Raw genomic sequence first — 19724 nt, 5'->3', positions numbered from 1 at the left:
AACTCATAACTACCTGGATCATTTCATAGTGCTTCTCTGAATCAGTAATAGATGAAATGGACTTCTTACACCCATCTGTCACACAAGTTGAGCTAGACGGAGAGAACTAACAAACAGTAGGGACAAATCAATCTCAGGAATGTTATGTAGCTTTAAAATTTTAAGTGACTATCTAATATTTTGAGCCACTTTTGAAGTTTATTTCCAGCATTTTCTATGACTATTTCAGTGTAGAAAATGACAAACCTATATCGGCAGTGTCAGTTTCACATCCACCCAAAATAGCACAGCAATTGAAACATCTGTAAATGTCACTGATGTATTGTGTGTCATTGGGCTGCTGTAAGTCCAAAATTACCTTCTGAGCGTGAGTGGTTATGGGATTGATCTTAGCCTCCAAGTAGGGATATGAGATGAACGCTGTGCCCATCTGGGAGTGGCAGCTGGTAAGTCCGGGAAGTTAAAGACTGGCCTATTTACATGTATTTACTGAACTGTTAACCAAACAGACTGCAAGCTCAAGGGGAAGCAGCTGCCCAGCCATTAATGTCAGGGTCAGAGGTATGATCCTGTACAAGGTACATACTCTGAGAAAGATCTCAGTCAGGGAAGAGGGGAAGAAGCTTTTCCTCCAGAAAAGTAAGATTTATTTTTCTCTGTTTCCTTGTGGGTCAGTCCTTCTCCTTTTCCCAACCTTTGCTGGCAAGAGTGCTTTTCAGGCAGATTTTGTCGGGTGGGGAAACGCGCACTGCTATTCATTCAAACCTGGCGTTCAAATAGCAATAAGGTAACATGATGTTTTTGAAATCTGCATTTTTAAAGAGGAACACTTGAGCTTGGAATAAGTACCCTCCTGTTGGCAACCTGCATTTGAGCGGATGGGAAAAATTAAGATGCGGTCTTTTGGTAGAGTTTTTTTTTTGCCATTGTCCTTTTACACACTTAACATTGGTTTCAATAATTAATATACCTCTGCTCTCCCAATCTCCCCCATGCTCCATCTCTGTGATTCTTTCCCACCACCCACACCTACCCTGCCAACTGTTTTCTTCTTGATCCTGTCCTCCCTGCCCTTTTCAGCATGGCATTCTCTGGATGATCATCTCTTCATTTTGCTTGCCATCCCTCCTTCATTTTGCTCCCCGCAAGTCATATCGTGATTGTCACTCTCTGTCACAACAGGAGGTTACAGAGGAAAGGCCTGTTTGTGATTATGAATGGTAAAATATCTACTTTGTGCAGTTCTTTGCATCCTTACCCCGACTGACTTGGGTCCCCTGCACAGAATGCACAAAAGCACGTTGGATGACTTATAGCCCATAATTTCATTTTACTTGATAGTAGTACCGAGAAAGTAATAATTTCATAAAACTAGGTTGGTGTCAGAGGATCTGAGCAGAAGTTTTTCACCTTTCTTTTCTGCGTACATCGGCTCCACATTGTGCTTTTGCCAGCAGTTTGGCTGTGGCTGAGGACCCAGTATCTTTGGGATTGAAGGATTAACCGAAATCCTAGTAGCAATGTGCTGCAATGCATGGTCACAATTTTGTACATTAGTACTTTTGAAACTGGTGACATCATTTTGTCAGTGATCTAACTGACTGTATAGGCAGATGCCTGAGAGAAGGGCCCTTGCAGGAGGACCACTCAGTAGCATTTACAAGCACATCCAACAGATGTGGAGACACATTATGCACAAATTGAGAAGGAGCTACTTGCTATGATCTTTGAAGATGTTTTACCAGTCTACATAGGGCAGAACTGTATATGTATAAAGTGGTCACAAGCCATTTGAGATTATTGCAGTTAAAATCTTCCATATAGCACTGAAGAGATTGCAGTGAATCTTAGAAGGATGTAGGCATACAGCACAAAGATTCGGCATTCTCCTGGCAAAGACATGCACACAGCCAAAGAGCTCAACTGAGACTCAAGGAAACAAGAAACGCTGAGGATACTGAAATGAGGCACTCACTGTGGTTTGTGACATATTCCAAACTCACAGCCATTGATGCAGGAGATTGAGAAGGTTTCTACTCAAGATGAGACAATGCAGTGCTGAAGTAAGTAACTTAGACAAGATAGAAAGAGGCACATCATATGGTTGAGCCATTTGTCAGATCACACTTCCTTGTGAAATTTGAACTGGACTGTCAAAGTGACCTGATCTTCAGAGGCAAAAGGACAATTGTTCCCAAGCTGCATAGAAATAACATGATCAAACACATTTACTGCTCAAATCTGGGATTGGATGGCTGCCTCCACAATGTGAGAGAGGATGTTTACTCACCATGGTGAATGGAGAAATCAGCAACTATGTGCAAAATGTAAGCCCTACAGATCTCCAAAGAGGAATCAACCTAAAACAAGATTCTCAAGACCCAGGCAGAACTGGGCAAAAGTCAGGTCAGATCTGTATGGAAAAATGAAAAACATATGATTATTTTTCAGTTTTTGACAGCCATTGGCCTGCTCAAAGAACAGTTTGCCAGATTTGGCATTTCTAAACTGTGATCACAGATTATGGGCTGTGGTTCATAGCTGGCAGCATTGTGAAGTTCTTGAAGAACTGGTAGCCTCATCACCGAGAATATCACCTTCCACTACATAGATTAGTGGAAAGACAAAGAACACTTTGGCCAAAGAATGACTGAAGGTTAAGTGACCCCAGTTAGCCCCCCACTTGAGAAATTCTACAGTGCTTCAACCAAGAGATGACGAAAGGTTCAGTGCAAGCATAAGTGGGCAAACTAGAACACTGCTCCCAATAACAGAATGGCTGCTAGAATCATATATGTTAGATGTGGAAGGAGACAATGGAGGCAGCCAGAAAAAAGTATGTTTCCTCAACAGAAGTGCTAAAGATCTGCCACTGCTGAGAGCTGACAACACAACATGGATGAACCCATATAGACCAAAACCAGATATGGTTACAGTAATGTCTCAGTAAATACCACAAGCCAAATCAACCAAGGTCACAATCGAGAAAGTATCTGATATCAGAGGAACACCTGAAAAAGGCCACCAAAGAGGGTTTTTGACAGAAGCAGATATGGCAATAGCAGAGGGTGCACCACCAAACATGCAGATAATAGCTGTGCAACAGGCCTCACAGCCAGTCAAGGAGCAGATCTGGAAGGATGTTCTTTAACCCAAGGATCTGGAAGACTTTGTACCAAAGGAAAGCACATAAAGACTAGTTTTTTTTATTGCTAAAGGAGCAATGCAACATGTGTGTCATATAGAATATTGGTTGTTATTATTGTGATCTGTATGTACCATGTTATGGATTTTATCATGTGACCAAATACTGACTGTTGTTTCATAAATGTTGAGTGTGGAAAAGCACAGAGTCTGTATGTTTTGTGAAGAAAGCCAAAGTTGGATATGCCTTCCTGAAATTAAGCTCTTATTTTGTTTGATAGAATTCATCCGTTACTAGTTTAAATTACTGACCATTTTCCAGAGCCTTAGAGAAAGATAATCTCCACTTCCACCCACTTTAATAGGTCATCAGTTCCAGGTCATTACGCATACACTGCATTGAAACATTTTCATGAAATTCCCCCAAGGCCCCACCTATTGCTCAAAACCATGCCTTCTACCTCCATGAGTAGATGTCCTTACCAGCCCCATTTCTCCTCTTACTGCTTGTCTACTGTTAAAATGCTTTAGAAGATTGTTGATTCCCTTTTATGTTCGCTGTCATTCTTCTTGGGGAAGAATTGCCCAATTTGGAATCTATTAACTGTGGGGAGCATAGTAATAGACTTCAGGAGGATATAGACAGGCAGATGTAATGGGTGGAGAAATTGCAAATGAAGTGCGAAAATGTTGAGAATGTGATTTGCTACATTTTGTTCAGAAGGCAACACGTAAAAACTAGAGGACACAGTTTAGGTGAAGGAATAAAGAGATCTTGAGATACAGGGATATAAATGTCATTATATGTGGCAGGGCAGGTTGAGAAAATGATTAAAAAGGCATGCAGGACTCCGACCAGAGTCCAAAGGAGGGTTCATGGGGAATCTTTACAAGGTACTGAGGTAAAGCATTGCCTCAGCTAAAGCATTGCATTCCCTTTTGGCTAACACACTTTAGGAAAAATGTGAAAGCTTCAGGCAAGGTGCAAAAGAAACTCACCAAAATTAATCAACGGATGAGGGAACTTAGTTACATAGATATATTGGAGAAGCTGGAGTTATTTGCTTGGAACAGAAGAGGCTGCAAGGAAAGCTGACAGATATTTGAAATCATGAAGGGCCTAGACCGAGCAGAAAGAAAGAAAATATGAGGACACTGGAAGTGACTGGAATCAGGAATGCACTGCCAGGGGAATTGGATAGGCATATTCAGTCATGACATTCAAAAGGGAATGGAATAAGTATTTGAAAGGTAATATTTTCAGGGCTATGGGGAGATGGAGGGGAACAAGTAGATCGCCCATGCATTGAGCTTGGACAGCTTCACTGGGCCAAATGGCCTCCTTCAATCCTGTAACCTTTCCATGTGTCTGTGATTATAATTCAAATATATTATTTTAAATAACATCCACACCATTTGATTTGGTCAGTGTACAATATAATTTGGTCAATATAGTAAAGCAAATATTGTCCAATTTTCCCTTGTATAACTAACTAAGAATTGACTATTATGCTTTCTCTGAGGCTGCATACAATTATATTTGCAACAGGGTTTTCAGAGAAATGTTCGTTACTTGGGATTTTTTTGGTCATTATTTATGTCTTTGTTGGAAACAAAGAAAATAGTGGCCAGGAACAGGTTTTTGCAAAAGAAAATGGCCCCGGAGTGTGGCGACATTTTGCAAGCAGCTCCCAAGGGAAGACTAAAATATTCCCATCTTACCTTTTAAAGCTGAAATCTGCAGCCACAATGACTGCAGTAACAAATAATGTTTTAATCCATTATATCTATACAACTAAATTCCCACATTAGCGATTTTACGATCGCTCGCTGACCCGACAGCCTCGGCAAACCAGACCACCCAGAAGGCGAAGTACAGCACCCTGGAAGCATTGGGGAGACCTCCATTCTGCCGGAAGATGTGGTCGTCGGAGAGGACTTCAGGTGGGACCAAGGTGTCAGGGCTTGAGACCCAACCTCCCCAACATCCTCCTGGCTAATATGCATTGGAAAAGAAGATAGAAGACCTTAGAGCAAGACTGCTGTATCTGAGGGACATGAGGGACTGCTGTGTAACTCGGTTGCACAGAGATATGGCTCACTCCTGGCTCACCAGATTCGGTGCTCCAGCCAGAGAGTTTCACCACCACGTGGATGGGATGGTGGCGTCAGGTAAAGGCAGAGGTGGCGGCGGTTGCTTCTTGATTGACTCGTTGTGGTACTCGGACATGGCGGTTCTGTCTCAGTCCTGTTCCCCTGACCTGGAACATCTGGTGGTCATGTGTCATCCATATTGTCTGCCAAAGGAGCTCTCCACTGCTGTCCTGGTTGCAGTGTACATCCCAGCTCAGGCAGGCATCCAGCTGGCACAAGAGGAATTGAGAGCTGTAATTAACAGGATGCCTTCCCCATCATTGCGGGGACTTCAACCACGCTAGCTTGAAGAAGCCTCTGCTGAACTACTACCTGTATGTCACCTGTAAAACCAGAGACCTCAGCACTCGACCACTGTCACACCACCATCATATCGGCCTGCTGAGCCATCCTGCACCTGAACTTCAGGAAATCTGACCACCTGGATGTGCTTCTACTTCGTGCATACAATCGGAGACTGCAGAGTGCAGCACCAGTGGAGAGGACCACGAAGGTATGGTCAAGGGAGGTGGAGGTGCTTTACAGGATTGCTTTGAATCGGTGTATTGAACCATATTCGAGATTTATTGACGGATCGGAACGAATGTGCCGCAGTCATCACCGACTTCATCAAGACCTGCGTGAACGAGTGCATGCCCATAAAAACCTATCGAGACTTTCCAAACCAGAAACCCTGGCTGAACCAGGAGATTTGTAGTCTGCTGAGGGCTAGATCTGTGACATTCAAGACCGGCAATCCAGAAACCTACAAGAAGTCCAGATACAACCTCCAGAAGGCGATTGTGAGAGTGAAGGATCAATTCCGGATAAGGCTGGAAACACAAGTAGATGCTCGACAGCTGTAGCTGGGCCTGCACATCACCTTCTACAAGGTGAAATTGAATAGCAGAAATGACAATGGTGCATCACTCCCTGATAAACTTCAATGGGAGTTAAAAATATAGCAAACCCCAAAACCAAACACTGATGTAGTCCCATGTTTCCAGTCCATCTTATTATTGCTTGAGCATAAACCATGAAAACCAGAACAAAGCAAATCAGCATCTCAAACATTTCTATGTATCCAATCACGATCCAAACCGTACAACGGTCGGTGAATCACACTTCACATCCCATGGTGCCTGTCTCCACCTGCCTTTCCTGTATGGCACAATTGCTTCTGTATCACCCATAATATGAGTGCCTTCTGGCCATGTTGAAATGGTGGTTGTAAGCTCTGCACATTATCCCTGGTACATTGGTTAGATCCACAAGTGTTGATATGGAGCTGCCCACCCCTTCCATGATGGAAAGACTGGGTTCCAGGCTGCACAAGAAGCCATTTTCAAGCTTGGAGCCACCATCCCAACCACCCCCCCCACCCACCAACCCCCATCAATCCTTCTATTCATCTCACATCAATTTCAGCCAGGCCAGGCAGATTAGTCTGTTCCATCCCGGTTGCTATCAGAGTCACTGAACAGAACTGGTGCATATATTTTTTGCCCTCCGGGGAGCTGGAACATGAGCTTTGCTTTTCCCCAGCCTGGTTACAGCCCACATGCATGGTCAAACACAAAGTGCAGATTCCCCCGAACACACAGTTCTACCCTCCAGGCAGGTGAGTGCCACCTTCTCCTGCGAGAAAGGGAAGAGTGGTAGTGAGTGAATTACAATGTTCATTTATAAGCCACCAGCTGTGGCAGAATAGCTGCAAGTACTGTATGTGTAAGGTATGAGATGTCCATGAGTATTAGAGTCCAAAGATCTGGACAATGCTAGAACAAAAGTTTGTATTGAAGTAATTAATTCAATATGGAATGAAAAAAGGTGTCAGTTGTGGTGACTGTGAAATTACTGGATTGTTGTAGAACCTTTCTGGTTCATGCATGTCCTTCAGGGAAGGAAAGCTGCCATCATTACTTTGTCTGGCCTGCATGTGCCTCCAGATTCACTAATGTGCATCATTCTTACCTGTCCCCTGATGTAGCACTTACTTGGGGGCAACTACGGATGGACAGTAAATGGCTGTTGTGCCAATGTCATCCACATTGTGTGAAAGCAATGTTTAAAAATGACTTTGGCCAATGCTTGATTCAGTGTTCACTTCCCCCTTTAGAAGGTGCAGGCATGATATGAACCAGTGCAGGTTAGTTTCAGCTGTTGTGTGGGACTCCTGTAATTGACACCTGTTGATGTTCACCAGTGGGGAAAATGTTGCTACTGGCACCTTTTAAGAACTCCTCCTTGCAGGAGATGTGCACACAAAACTCACCCACCAACCAGCATGATTGCCCCACAAAGTGTATGTTATTGCAGTTTTTCATGAGCAATTACATTTCTTGGCCATAGTAGGTTTGACTGCAGAAAGATCTACACTGTGCTCAGGGGGGTTTTAATGGCAGTTTCCTCTGATATTTAACACAAACACACTCAGGCATGTTTGCATAAAAGAGAGGGTGTCAAATCTCTTACATTATTTATGGTTTAGTGTTCAAATGTACCTAAAATACTTTAAAGATTGTCAGAAATGTATGGTAGCAATGAACTGTCAGAAAGCAGTATTATTGTATGATGCTTAATACATTATTGTTCAACGTATTTGTATGACATTGTGTTACTTGCTGTTTAAATGGAGATATTAACTCATTTATTTTAAAAATGTTATTTAGTTGCTCTATAATAGTAACCTCAGAGGAATATCATCTGAGACGTTTAACTACGAAAATTGCCAAGGTTATTTTTAGTGTCTATAAATCTCCATTCTTTTAGCAATATTTTTTCTCTTTAATGACCTCTGTTCATAGTTTTGTAAAAGGCTGTACCTTTATGTGTTTTATCTACTAAATAGTATACATTACCAATACTGTGTAAAGTATTTTTTCAAATAATGTAAAACCAAATTCAAGGAAGGTTAATAAGTGTGGATTAAAATAGAGGGCAGATTTTCACTGCCAAACTGTTATCAGGCTGTAATGGAAACACAACAGTGAAAATGTTTTCTCTCTGAACAGGTCTGAAATTTGAAGACTGTCTTTCTGCTGGTGCCAGCCTGAAGTGTACCATCTGTGAGTATATGGCAGACAATGTGCTGAGTTTCCAACACCATGTACTCACTCACCTCACACCAGCTGCCTTCAAATGCAATCATTGCCACTTTGGTTTCCAAAGCCACAGGAAGCTTTTGCAACACCAGGAGCTTCATCACAGTCAGAGCAGGAAGCTGCAAAGGGAAGGTGAAAATGAACACTCACTGTTCGACAATGAGGACACTTTTCAGTCGATAGCAGCAGATGCAGCAAGCAGACAGGAAGTTCCGCCGAGTCCAGGGGTCAGCCAGAATAAGGAAATGTGCTCTGACACTGAGGGAGAAAAGATTGAGAAAAATGTACAGTTGGGTGTAACACATCAGAAGAATGAAGCTCAGCCAGCAGGAAACAGACAGAACTTTCCTTTTGCCAGAATCAAATCAGAGCCATCCAGCCCACGACTCGCTTCCTCTCCAATTCAACCTAACATAGGATCCACTGTCCCAATGGGCCCCTTTCTTTCTCAGTTTGCTCTTTCCCAGGATATTTCCATGGTTCCTCAAGCTTCAGAAATCCTGGCTAAAATGTCTGAACTGGTACACCGCAGGTTAAGACAAGGAGGAAGCAACTATCCACCTGTCATTTACAGCCCTCTTGTACCAAAAGGGGCCATTTGCTTTGAATGCAATATCACATTCAATAACTTGGATAATTATTTGATCCACAAGAAACACTACTGTAGTACACGATGGCAACATGTAGTCAAGTCCCCAGACTTTGCCAATACTAATGAGAAGATGCCAGAGACAATAAGTCCCAGCAGTGGACCCAGCCCCATTAGCATTCATAGCGCCCTTTGTAACCCACCCAATCCTGAAAATCCACTTCTTCAGTCAACCAGCGTCAACTCCTCTGTAGTCCTAGATGTAGCAGGGCCTGATGGAAAAAGTTCAGACAAAGATCATTCCATGCAGTTGAAGAAAGAGCCATCCACCAGCAGCAATGATGAACAACACGATGGAAAATCAAAGGATGTGAAGAGTCCCAGCACTCCCATATTGGAAACAGCTAATGATCCAAATAAGACTACTTGTGAAGCCTGCAATATAACTTTCAGCAGGCATGAAACATATGCTGTGCACAAGCAGTACTACTGCGCCTCACGACATGATCCACCAATGAAGCGAATGGCAGCGAATAAAGTACCAGCAATGCAAAGGACCATACGTAGTCGCAAGCGGCGGAAGATGTACGAGATGTCACTCCCAGAACAGGAGCAAAGATCACAGCTGGTCCAACAAGCTTTCTTTAGCGTATCAGCCATGGGTAGCCCTGGAACATCTTCTCAGGAATCACTGGAGAATCTAGGTGAAAACTCCCACCGGAGGTGTGAAATGTTTCTTGGAAAGCAAATGGAGTCCTCTGTCTCAGGAGCTAGAAACCTTACTTCTGCCAAGTGTAGTGCGTCACAGTCAGTTGTTGCCAGTATGGACCTAGATCTTCCTATGGATTTAAGCAAAAAGTGTTCACCTCAAACTGAGAAAGCAAGCTGTTCTCCTAAGAGACTTTTGGACTATCACGAATGTACTGTGTGCAAGATTAGTTTTAACAAAGTAGAGAGTTACCTTGCACACAAGCAAAATTTTTGCCCAGGTACGGGTGTCCCCCGTGCAGAAGCGGGCCATTTAGAGCAATCAAAATTTCATGAGCTGCAAAAAGAAAGTGCTTTAGTGAAAACTGAAACTGTCAGCCCTGAAGTCAGCAATGAAAGAAATACAGTGAAATGTGAGAAAAATGAAAATTCTAAACTGGTCTCCCCCAATGGAAATATATTTCCCACACAGTTAGGACCCCTCTATGGGCTGAAAACTTTCAGTGAGGCAGCTCAGCTCACTTCTGCTAAAGAAGAAAACAAGAATGTGGTTTATCCACATTGCCTTTATCCTGGAGCAATAAAAAAAATGACAGGGACTGAGCAACTATCTCCATATTATGGGATTAAGCCGACTGACTACATCTCAGGAGCTGTTTTCATACGAAGTGAAATAGATGAGCTGGTGCAATCCACACGCGATAGAAGTGATCCTCCTGAAGACCAGCCCGTTTCCAATGGATGTTCCTCTCAGAAGAAGGAACCTGTTCCGTTGATACCTAAGAGCAGGGGAATGACGACAGTCAATGGGGGAACAAAACAAGATGAAAGATCTTTCTCAAGCAACCCACATCAGGATAACTTATCCCAGAGTTCCCAGCAAGCAGATGGCCATGAATCTCCTTCTTGGGTATCTGAGTGTCCTGTCATTCCAAATGAAAACCCATCACCCACAGCTAAAGCTTTGTTAGAAGAGCAATTAGTTCACACTCCAAAAAGCATTGGTGGTTCTGTCCAGCCCACAAATAGCGGGAAATACTGTCGTCTCTGTGACATTCAATTTAATAACTTGTCTAACTTTATAACCCACAAGAAGTTCTACTGCTCATCACATGCTGCAGAGCATGTCAAATGAAAGTTGCTGTCATGCACTGCTCCTGTTTGTAGTATAGTGTTGGTCATGCACAGTTTGTATAAAAATGTGAAAAGAATTTTAAAAAAAATGCTGCTTGATTTACATCAGAACAGTTACACCAGGACAATCAAGGGATGGCTGTGTAGTTCAATAGCTTGAGGCTAGTCTGTCATTTCATAAAGCAGTTCATAAGTCTTGATATTAATGTGAAATGCCAGTACTATTTTTCACCAGAATTAATTTATTTTCCAAGCAGTATTCATAGCTGTAGTTAAATTTCAATTTTATTTAAAGTTTATACTAAAATTGTTTTTAACATTGTATAGTTATTCTTGTGCACTGTAGAGAGAGTCTGAGTCACATACATAGAGACAGCATTTGTAGGTTAACTGGTGAGGTAAAGCACTTGTGTATTCGAATATCCCTGTATTTGTTGCAATTTTCCTGTACGTGCCAGAATATAAGTTGCTTTATTTTGAGACTGCAAACATCAGAACATGTGAAGGACTTCAAAACTACTAAAGAGGCATACAAATTTCATTTCATATTTAATATAACATTTTCAGTCCTAAATTGCAGCTTATATATCAGCATATACAGTAATCAGTAGGCTTTGCTTAAGATGAAAAATATGTAGCAGTTTGTTCCTATCCACTTTCTTAAACTGAGGTATGTATGTTTTATTGAAGTTGTTAACATTCTTGTATCTGTACTGTACTTTCCTTTGCTGACGCTTTTGTCTCACTTTTGAAACATTTGCTGTAAAATGCAAAATTTAATATGAACAACATTACTGGAAGCAGTATTGAACAGTGGTTGAAACCCTTCTGCTGTATTTTATTGAAAATATAATTAGTAGTTGCAGTTGCTGTTGCAAAAGTCATTTTGGGACAATGAAATCTGAATAATAGAGTACCAATACTGCAACTGGTGATAAAACGAATATTGTTCTACTTCTGATAGAAATTATTTCTCAACAATGTTGTTACTATGCATGTATATGTATGGAATAAAAATTCCATAAAGCAAGAGAACATAGATTGCATTTTTGTTGTGCTTGAGGTGACATTTTTAATCAGCATGCGTAACCATCTCAGGATTGATTTGCAAGGGTTGAGATTGGAAATTCTCATTACCACACCCAGTGAATTTCCTTTTAAATGTATATGAAATTTGATGCATACACTGGGCAATTTCCCTGATGATAGGATATAATCATTTTGCTGTGCTGAAGTAAAAGTTGTAGATCCTGTACTGCCACTATCATTATCTATTGGCTTGCAGTGCACGGCCAGTCTATATTTGTGGCCCTCTTGACCATTTTCAGTCAAAATCAATGTGCAACAAGTTGATGTTCTACTGATACAAAAATTATAGAAGTAAAAAAGACAAATGAATTATGATACTTTTCAGCTATATTTAGTGTTGCTCCAAGGATTGCTCCTATCCTATGCAAATAAATAAATGGAAAAGACTTTATTTTCCTTGCAGAAGATCAATCTTAAAACGCCTTTAAGAATTTCACAGGATAGACGAATAAAGAAATCTTTGGATGTTGGATTTTGTTGGAAATCCATGACTTTTTAACCTAGTGTGAGGCCCACACAAAATTTATTGAAAAACAGTGGTAGCTTCGCTGTTTTTTGACTTAGTACGCACCTGTGGGATCCAATTTCACATATAGCTAGCACCAAGTACGTGCAGCTTATTGTGATAAAAACAGTACCTGCAGCTCTCAAAGAGAAGGTGATATTGGCAGGAGAAAGTGGTGGAACTCATTCCACCCACCTCTGGAACTTGATAGAATCTGTGGCTCTTTATGTATGATTGATCTTTTGATTTGCTTCTGGAGGTCTTGTTGGACTTAACAGGGGGAATGAAAACCAAGAAGATCCTTGAAGATTCATGGTCAAGCAACAGTGAGAGCAAAAAGCAGTCTGGGTGAATGCAAGGAATAAAGTCTTAAGGATATGGGTATGGTGCCAATAAGAAGTTTATTGACCTCGTATAAGGTCAATAAAGTTATCTTCACCTGCTGTCGCAGTATTCCAAGCCTCAAAACAATACCCCACATCATTCACAAATTCCCAGCTAGATACATTTGACGGTAAATAACCCAGACACTTTGCAAGTCTGATAAATGTACTTTCCCTACCTTGCACATAATTGCTACCAGCAACACCAAAATAGCTGTGGATAATTCTGAGGCTGACTTGCTGAGAGGCCATTATTGGAGTGAACACCACAGATTCTTGACCAATTAAGAAGCCGTATTGCTCTTTGCTAATCTGTATTTTCTGAGCCCCCACATTCCTCGGTACAATTTCTTCTGAGCTGCAAATGATGTAGGCATGCACAGCATACTTGCTTCTCTCTTTTCTGTCCATAATCCTATATTTGTGCCTTTCTTTCAGATAGCCAAGAACTTCCATTTGGCCAGGCAGTTTTGACTGAGCAACATAGGAGTAATGAAGTGATACTAACAGCCACCATCATAGATGGTGACACTTTATGTACAGTAGAATGTTAGCTTAGAGATGGGATCTGTAGATGGTGAGTCGCCACATAAGAGTAGCCTACTGCTAAGGCAAGGAGAAAGGATGGAGCCCAAGTGCCAGATTTCCAGAGGATGAGGCCGCTCACTCATTTGTTGCTGAACTTGAATGACAGCTTCAACACAGCAGCCGACAGAAGAAGGCTGAGTGTATGCAAAATGAAGCAGTTGCTGCAATGGCAAGCCAGCCTGAAGGCATGCATGAAATGTGAAGGCTCAATGGGGAGTCCAGCTTTAACCTTTCATGTAGCTTTGGCTTAGTTTTTAATTCCAGCGTGCAAGTGGTGGCCAGTTTCAGTTCAACACTTGCATTACTGATCTTCCATTGAACACACACAGAACCATCCAACTTTTGCAGTGGAAGTTCAGGTGTCTGCACACAAGGTGACACTGCTGTCACCACAGCTCACAATGCTTATTAAAGGGACTTAGATGATGCTACACTGCTCCAGCAATCTGGCCTCCAATAGATGACTAGAACTGTTGAGGCAAAACCCTGGGAGAATGGCAGTGGCTCTGTGGGGAACTATTCTTTGTGCCCTATCAGGATGACAGCATTCAAGATCCCACAACTGCCACTCTACCAGGACCTTTACCTTCACCTATCAGCCAGGTCGACCTCAGAAGCTCACGGCAAGAAATTACAGTCCGAAGTTGAAGCTTCCAGGCCCAAAGCTGCTCAAGGTTGTACTCCAGGATTATTTGCAGCCTCTTGGGAAACAGTAGTACAGGCAAAGACTCAGGATTGATTGGCATTCAAGGGATGTACATGGATGATTAATTGATTTTTCCATTAGTTTTGTATAGTTGGATGACAGAAGTGTTTTGGAATATGAATTTGGTATGGTGCCGGCAATAAGAAAATCAGCAGCAGAGGTAAGAGAAATGGATAGTGTAACAAAATGAAAAATATTCCTTCAGTTTTATTCACACACTGTGGGTGGCAAGGCCAGCCTTTAATCATTATTCTTAATTGCCCTTGACAAGGTGGTAGGGAACCATATTCTTTGCCATTGTATTTCTCATGGTGAATGACCTCCCAAAGTGTTATTAAGTGGTAAGTTCCTGCATTTTGATAGATATACAAGTATAGTTGGGAAAAATTTGTAATGAGGATACACAGTGCATGCATGAAAGTAGAACCAGACAGGTTAAGTGACTGGACAAACAGTTGGGAGATGGATCATAATGCTCATTTCACTAGAAAGAATAGAAAGGCAGAATATTATTTAATAGTGTGAGAGTATTAGACGCAGGTGTTCGGTGGGACCTAAGTGGAGGAAGTACAGAATGTTATCATGTTGTACGTTGGGTAGTTATGAAGGCAAATGATACATTGGCCTTTATTGAAAGAGTGACATAATACAATTGTAAGGGAAATCTTAATACAACTGTGCAGAGCTTTGGTGACATAGTACGTGGACTTCTACACATGGCTGTAGTCTCCGTATTTAAGGAGGGATAAATTGTAGTGCAGAGAAGGTTCACTGATGGATTTGTTATACAAAGAAAAATATCACAGAATGGGCCTTTACTCAGTAGAATAGAGAAGAATAAATGGTGATCTCATGGAAACAAGTAAGACACTGTGGGGGCTTGATAACAGCTGATGATGTGAGGATTATTTCCTGTGGTGAAAGTTCAGTGCCAAGGACAGCATCTCAATCAGCCACTTAATCCACAAGAGCCATACATCTTAATCCTGTTCCTTTTCCTTCTCTTCTTACTTTGACCCAGAGACAATCGAAATGGAAAACAAATATTTCTGATTCAGGATGGCATGTGACTTGGAGGCAGACTCTTAACTGGTGATATCACCATACCTCTGTTTTCCACAACCTCCCGGATGGTGAAGTTAATGGGTGTGTAGGGTGGCCAAGGAATGCTTGACGTTTGTCATTTATGGCAGGCAGGACTTGTGCTCCACTGGATCTTTTCCTCTGATACTGGCTACTCTCTTTGGACTGCTAGGTCATTCAGCCTGAAGCACACTGTGGTAAAGTCCTGCACCTGCTGGGCAGAGACTGCAAGCACAACTAGACTGATGCAGTCATTGAAATCTTATTTTCAGAAGACCAATGGCACATGCATGGCTCTCACTGTATCGACGCTCAGCAGGTGTGTCAAGTCAGCAAGTTTCTGTGAGTGGCTTGCCAAGTAGAAGTTTGCCTAGTAATCAAATGATCCAAAATCAAAGTATACGAACTCATCTCTGGGTGTATACAGTGCCTGGGTGCCTTCTCTGATCCTGTGGAGAGCAGCAAATTGGGAAATATGGCATTCACAAAGTATTTATGACAAGAGAATGTAGTGGAATATACCATTTCCCTCTATAAAGGCAGCTTGGAAACCCTGTGCCTGTGAATACATTGGGTTGGATCACACTAATTTTATATAGAATGCTCCAGAGCTCCAGTGCACATGTCAGTGGGTGAGTATGTGTTTCTGCTACCTTAGGCCTGGTTGCTACTCACATGCTTCTCAATAGGGATCCTGCACAAGGTGAAGCCAGGTGAATGAGGGTCCAGCCCATTGTTCACTAATAGGATGTAATATCTCTGAAGAGTCTATGATTAGCCTCCTCACCGATAAGCTTATTTTTGAAAGATCACATTAAATAGATCATTCTCTGCAGTTTCCAAGGCCCTGACATACCCTATAACAGCCAGTCATTGTCATCCAGTAACAAAGCTTTAGAGTTCTTTAAGAGAATTCACCTTTGCTGTCCACTTCTACCCTGCTCTCATGATTACTTGGCCCATCTCTAACTATTCCCTTCCCTTTCTTGACTTCCCTGCCAATACAAGCCCATGGATTCCGACATCCAGCTTATCTACACTTTTCCCTACCCTGCTTCCTGAAGACTCCATTCCATTATCCCTGTTTCTCCCACTTTGTTGCATCTGTCTCGTCAACTACACCCTCCACAACAGTGTTTCTGAAGTGTCCTCCTTTTTCCTCCAACATAGTCATCCCACCTCCCCCCCCCCACCCCCACCATTGTTGACAGGACTTTCATCTGTGCCTGTTCCATTACCTGCATTTCTGATCCCATTTGCTCCCACCCAGAGCAAAGATATGGTTCATTTCTCCCTCACCTTCCACCCCACCAACCTCTACATTCAACAAATCATTCTCTGGATTTTCCAACATCTCCAACAGGAAGGCATTACCTTCCCCAACAATCCCCGTTCAGCAATCCCCCCATGATGGTCTGCTATCTACACCAATTCCCATTCCCAGCACCTTTCCCAGCAATCACAGGTGATGCAGCCCCAGGCCTTTTACCTCTTCCATTCCCTTCATCTTAGCATCCAAAAATTTCTTCAGAGTAAAGCAGCAAATCACTCGCACTTCTACCAATTTGGTGCTCACAGGATGGTTTCTTCTGCAGTGGAGAAACGAGATGCAGACTGGGTGATCATTTTGCAGAACACCTCTGGTCAGTCTGCAATGGTAACACTGAGCTTCCAGTTGCCTATCAGTTTAATTCTCCATCCCAATTCTGATCTGAGCAGTCTGTCTTTGGCTTTTCACATGGTTTCAATAAAGCTCAAAATGAAGTGTTGATGAACAGCACTACATTTTCTAACTTGGTACAATACAGCATCCGGGACAATATTCAACATTCAAACATTTGAGTGTTGTATTTCCATTTCCAGTATTCAGAATTTTTCCTCTTCCCTTATGGTATTTAAGACTGTATTTGTCTCTACTAACTGACACTTCCCTCAGACACACCTGTTATTCCCCAAGCCTTCACCATCTTCTTTTGGCCAGCACCGCCATTCAATTTCAACTGGTCTCCGTCCTTCTATTCTCTCCACCTCTTCCCCCTTTCTCTGCAACTTAAAATTTGTTTTCTTTCCAATTTTTCACAGTTCTGATGGAAGGTCATAATCCCAGAATATTAACTCTATTCCTCTCTTTTCACAGATACTGTTTGCTAAGCACTTACAACACTTCATATTTTTATTTTAGATTTTGAGCATCTGTAGGATTTTTATTCCCCCCTAACCCCCCCCCCCCCATCCCCCAACAATAGATTGTCACCAATGCAGACAGCACTGAGATGGCCACTTGGACCTCAGCACCTAAACACAGAAAAATCTACTCCCTTTTAGCTGATGCACACTCTGCAGACTTTGGAAGAGTGAGTGAGCCAGCAATAAATTCCAAAGCTACTTTAGTCAGTAATGTAATGTACTTCTAGTTGTACTGTGAGAGTTCAACCAAAATCACATACTCTATTTAATGCTGGCAAGAGAGAAAAGGTGGAATGCTTGACTACTGATGTCATTAGTTGTGTATCTGATGCCCAAGCAACATCAGGTCCAATAATGTGAATTGTATACAAAAGATCCTAAACCAGCTTCCCATGGACACAATTTCACCAGTCTATGTTCACTAGGCCAATCTAACCTGGATTAAATTGCTCTTATACACAATTTTCATGTGTAAAGGTTACTATTGGGTCCAATTTCCAGGCTCAGATGTTGAACAGAATCCCCATTTTTGTCTGATGTGGCAACTAAAAAGCAGCCATAGCACGCTGTTGCAATGCTGTCCCTTCACCATGTATTAGCAATTCACCATTTGTATTTTTCTGCTTAACTGGATGTTGGAGAATTGATAACCCTGTACAACTTGAGATTTGATATGAGAGCTTCAAAACCATTGATGATTCTAAAAACACTGGGCTACTCAAAAATCCCTGTTTTCACATTGCCTGCTGCTCACTCCATTCAACTTTCCTTGAGTGTAGCCTATTTTAGCTTCCTGTTGCAGTAGTGAGAGATGTCACCAGTATTCCCAGCACTCCCTTGAAACAAGTCAGTGGCATAGAAGTTCTTAGTGATGTTGAATTTCATTGCTACAAGCTGAACACTTTTGACCCTGCTCTGTGGCTGCAAAAAAGGAAAAATGATTTATCTGCAGCTCACCAGAGAAATTAAAGATAATATTAAGTCAAAAGAAGAGTCATAGAATATTAGTCATAGAAAGGTAAAGCATGAAACAGACCCTTTAACCGACCAAGTCTCCATCGACCATCAACCACCCACTTACACTAATCCTACATTAAGCGCATTTTCAGGTTACACGCCCATCAGATCAAGACCCTTCTTTCAGTCCAGATGAAGGGTCTCAAACAGAAACATCGACTGTCCATTTCCCTCCATATATGTGGGCCTGAGCCACTGAGATCCTCCAGCATCTTGTTTGCTGAAAACAATTACTTTGCATCTGCTTTCATAGAAGAAGTATAAAACCTGTTGGATATATTAGATAATCAAAGATCTACTGAGAATGTGGAATTGAAGGAACTAAATATTAGTCAAAAAAATAGTACTAGAGAAACTGGTGAGCTTGAAGGCTGATAAATCCCAAGGACTCTATGATGTTAAAGTTTTGAAAGAGTTGGCACTAGAGACAATGATTATTATCGTATGTATTTCTATAGATTTCAGAATTATTCCTGTGGATGGGAAGGTAGCAAATGTGACCCCACCATTTAAGAATGGAGGTATAGAGAAAACAAGGAACTACCAACCTATGGCATAACATTACTGATGTAATTACATTACTAATAAGGGATGTTAAAGCAGAGCACCTTGAAAAAAAAATAGAATTGAGCAGAGTCATCATGGATTTATTAAGCGTATATTATGTTTGACCAATCTGTGGAGTTCTTTGAGGATGCACTATAAAATAGATAGGGAGAACCAGTGGATTTTCTGTTTTGGACTTCTGTAAGGCTATTGATAAGATTCTACATAGGAGGTTGGTTAACAAGATTGGAGCTCATCGAATTGGGGGTAATATACTAAGATGGATTGACAATGAATTATTGACAGAAAGCAAAGAACAGGAGTAAACATACCCTTCATAGATTGGCAGTCTGTGACTAGTGGGGTACCAGCGGGATTGGTTCCTGGGCTCCATCTATTCACAATCCATATCAATGATTGAGCTCAGGGTATAAAATATTATATTCCTAAGTATGCTGATGATAGCAAGCTAGCTGGGACCGTGAGTACAGAGGAGGATGTAAAGAAACTTCAAGGGGATATGGAAAAGCTGAGTAACCGGTCAAGATCATGTGGGAAAATGTGAGTTCATCCACTTTGGTACACAACAGAAAAGCAGAGTATGTGTTAAATAGTGAGAGAGTGTTGATATTCACAGGAACCTTGGTATTACTTGCATGCAAGTCACTGAAGGCCAACAAGCAGATACAGCCAGCAATCAGGAGGATAAATGATAAGTTAGCCTTTACAAAATGGTTTGATTATAGAAGTAAGGAAGTCTTGTTGCAATTGTATTCGGTGAGACTGCACCTAGAGTATTGTGTACAGT

General features: G+C 41.7%; 1 protein-coding gene across 7 annotated transcripts in view; it reads left to right on the top strand.

The window, feature by feature from the left end:
* The window catches only part of zfpm2a (zinc finger protein, FOG family member 2a), a 602778-nt gene extending 590931 nt beyond the window's left edge, over positions 1-11847 (top strand). For all 7 annotated transcript variants that reach the window (XM_052023932.1, XM_052023933.1, XM_052023931.1 and 4 more), the window contains one exon: positions 8292-11847. In XM_052023932.1, coding sequence (XP_051879892.1) covers positions 8292-10813 — 2522 coding nt within the window. In that variant the 3' untranslated portion in view covers positions 10814-11847. The remainder of the gene's footprint in view (positions 1-8291) is intronic.
* The last annotated feature ends 7877 nt before the right edge of the window (positions 11848-19724 follow it).

Source organism: Pristis pectinata, chromosome 9 (genome assembly GCF_009764475.1).
Source record: "Pristis pectinata isolate sPriPec2 chromosome 9, sPriPec2.1.pri, whole genome shotgun sequence".
Lineage (NCBI taxonomy): Eukaryota > Metazoa > Chordata > Chondrichthyes > Rhinopristiformes > Pristidae > Pristis > Pristis pectinata.
The sequence above is the reverse complement of the archived record's forward strand: the minus strand, read 5'-3'. Positions and strand labels throughout refer to the sequence as shown.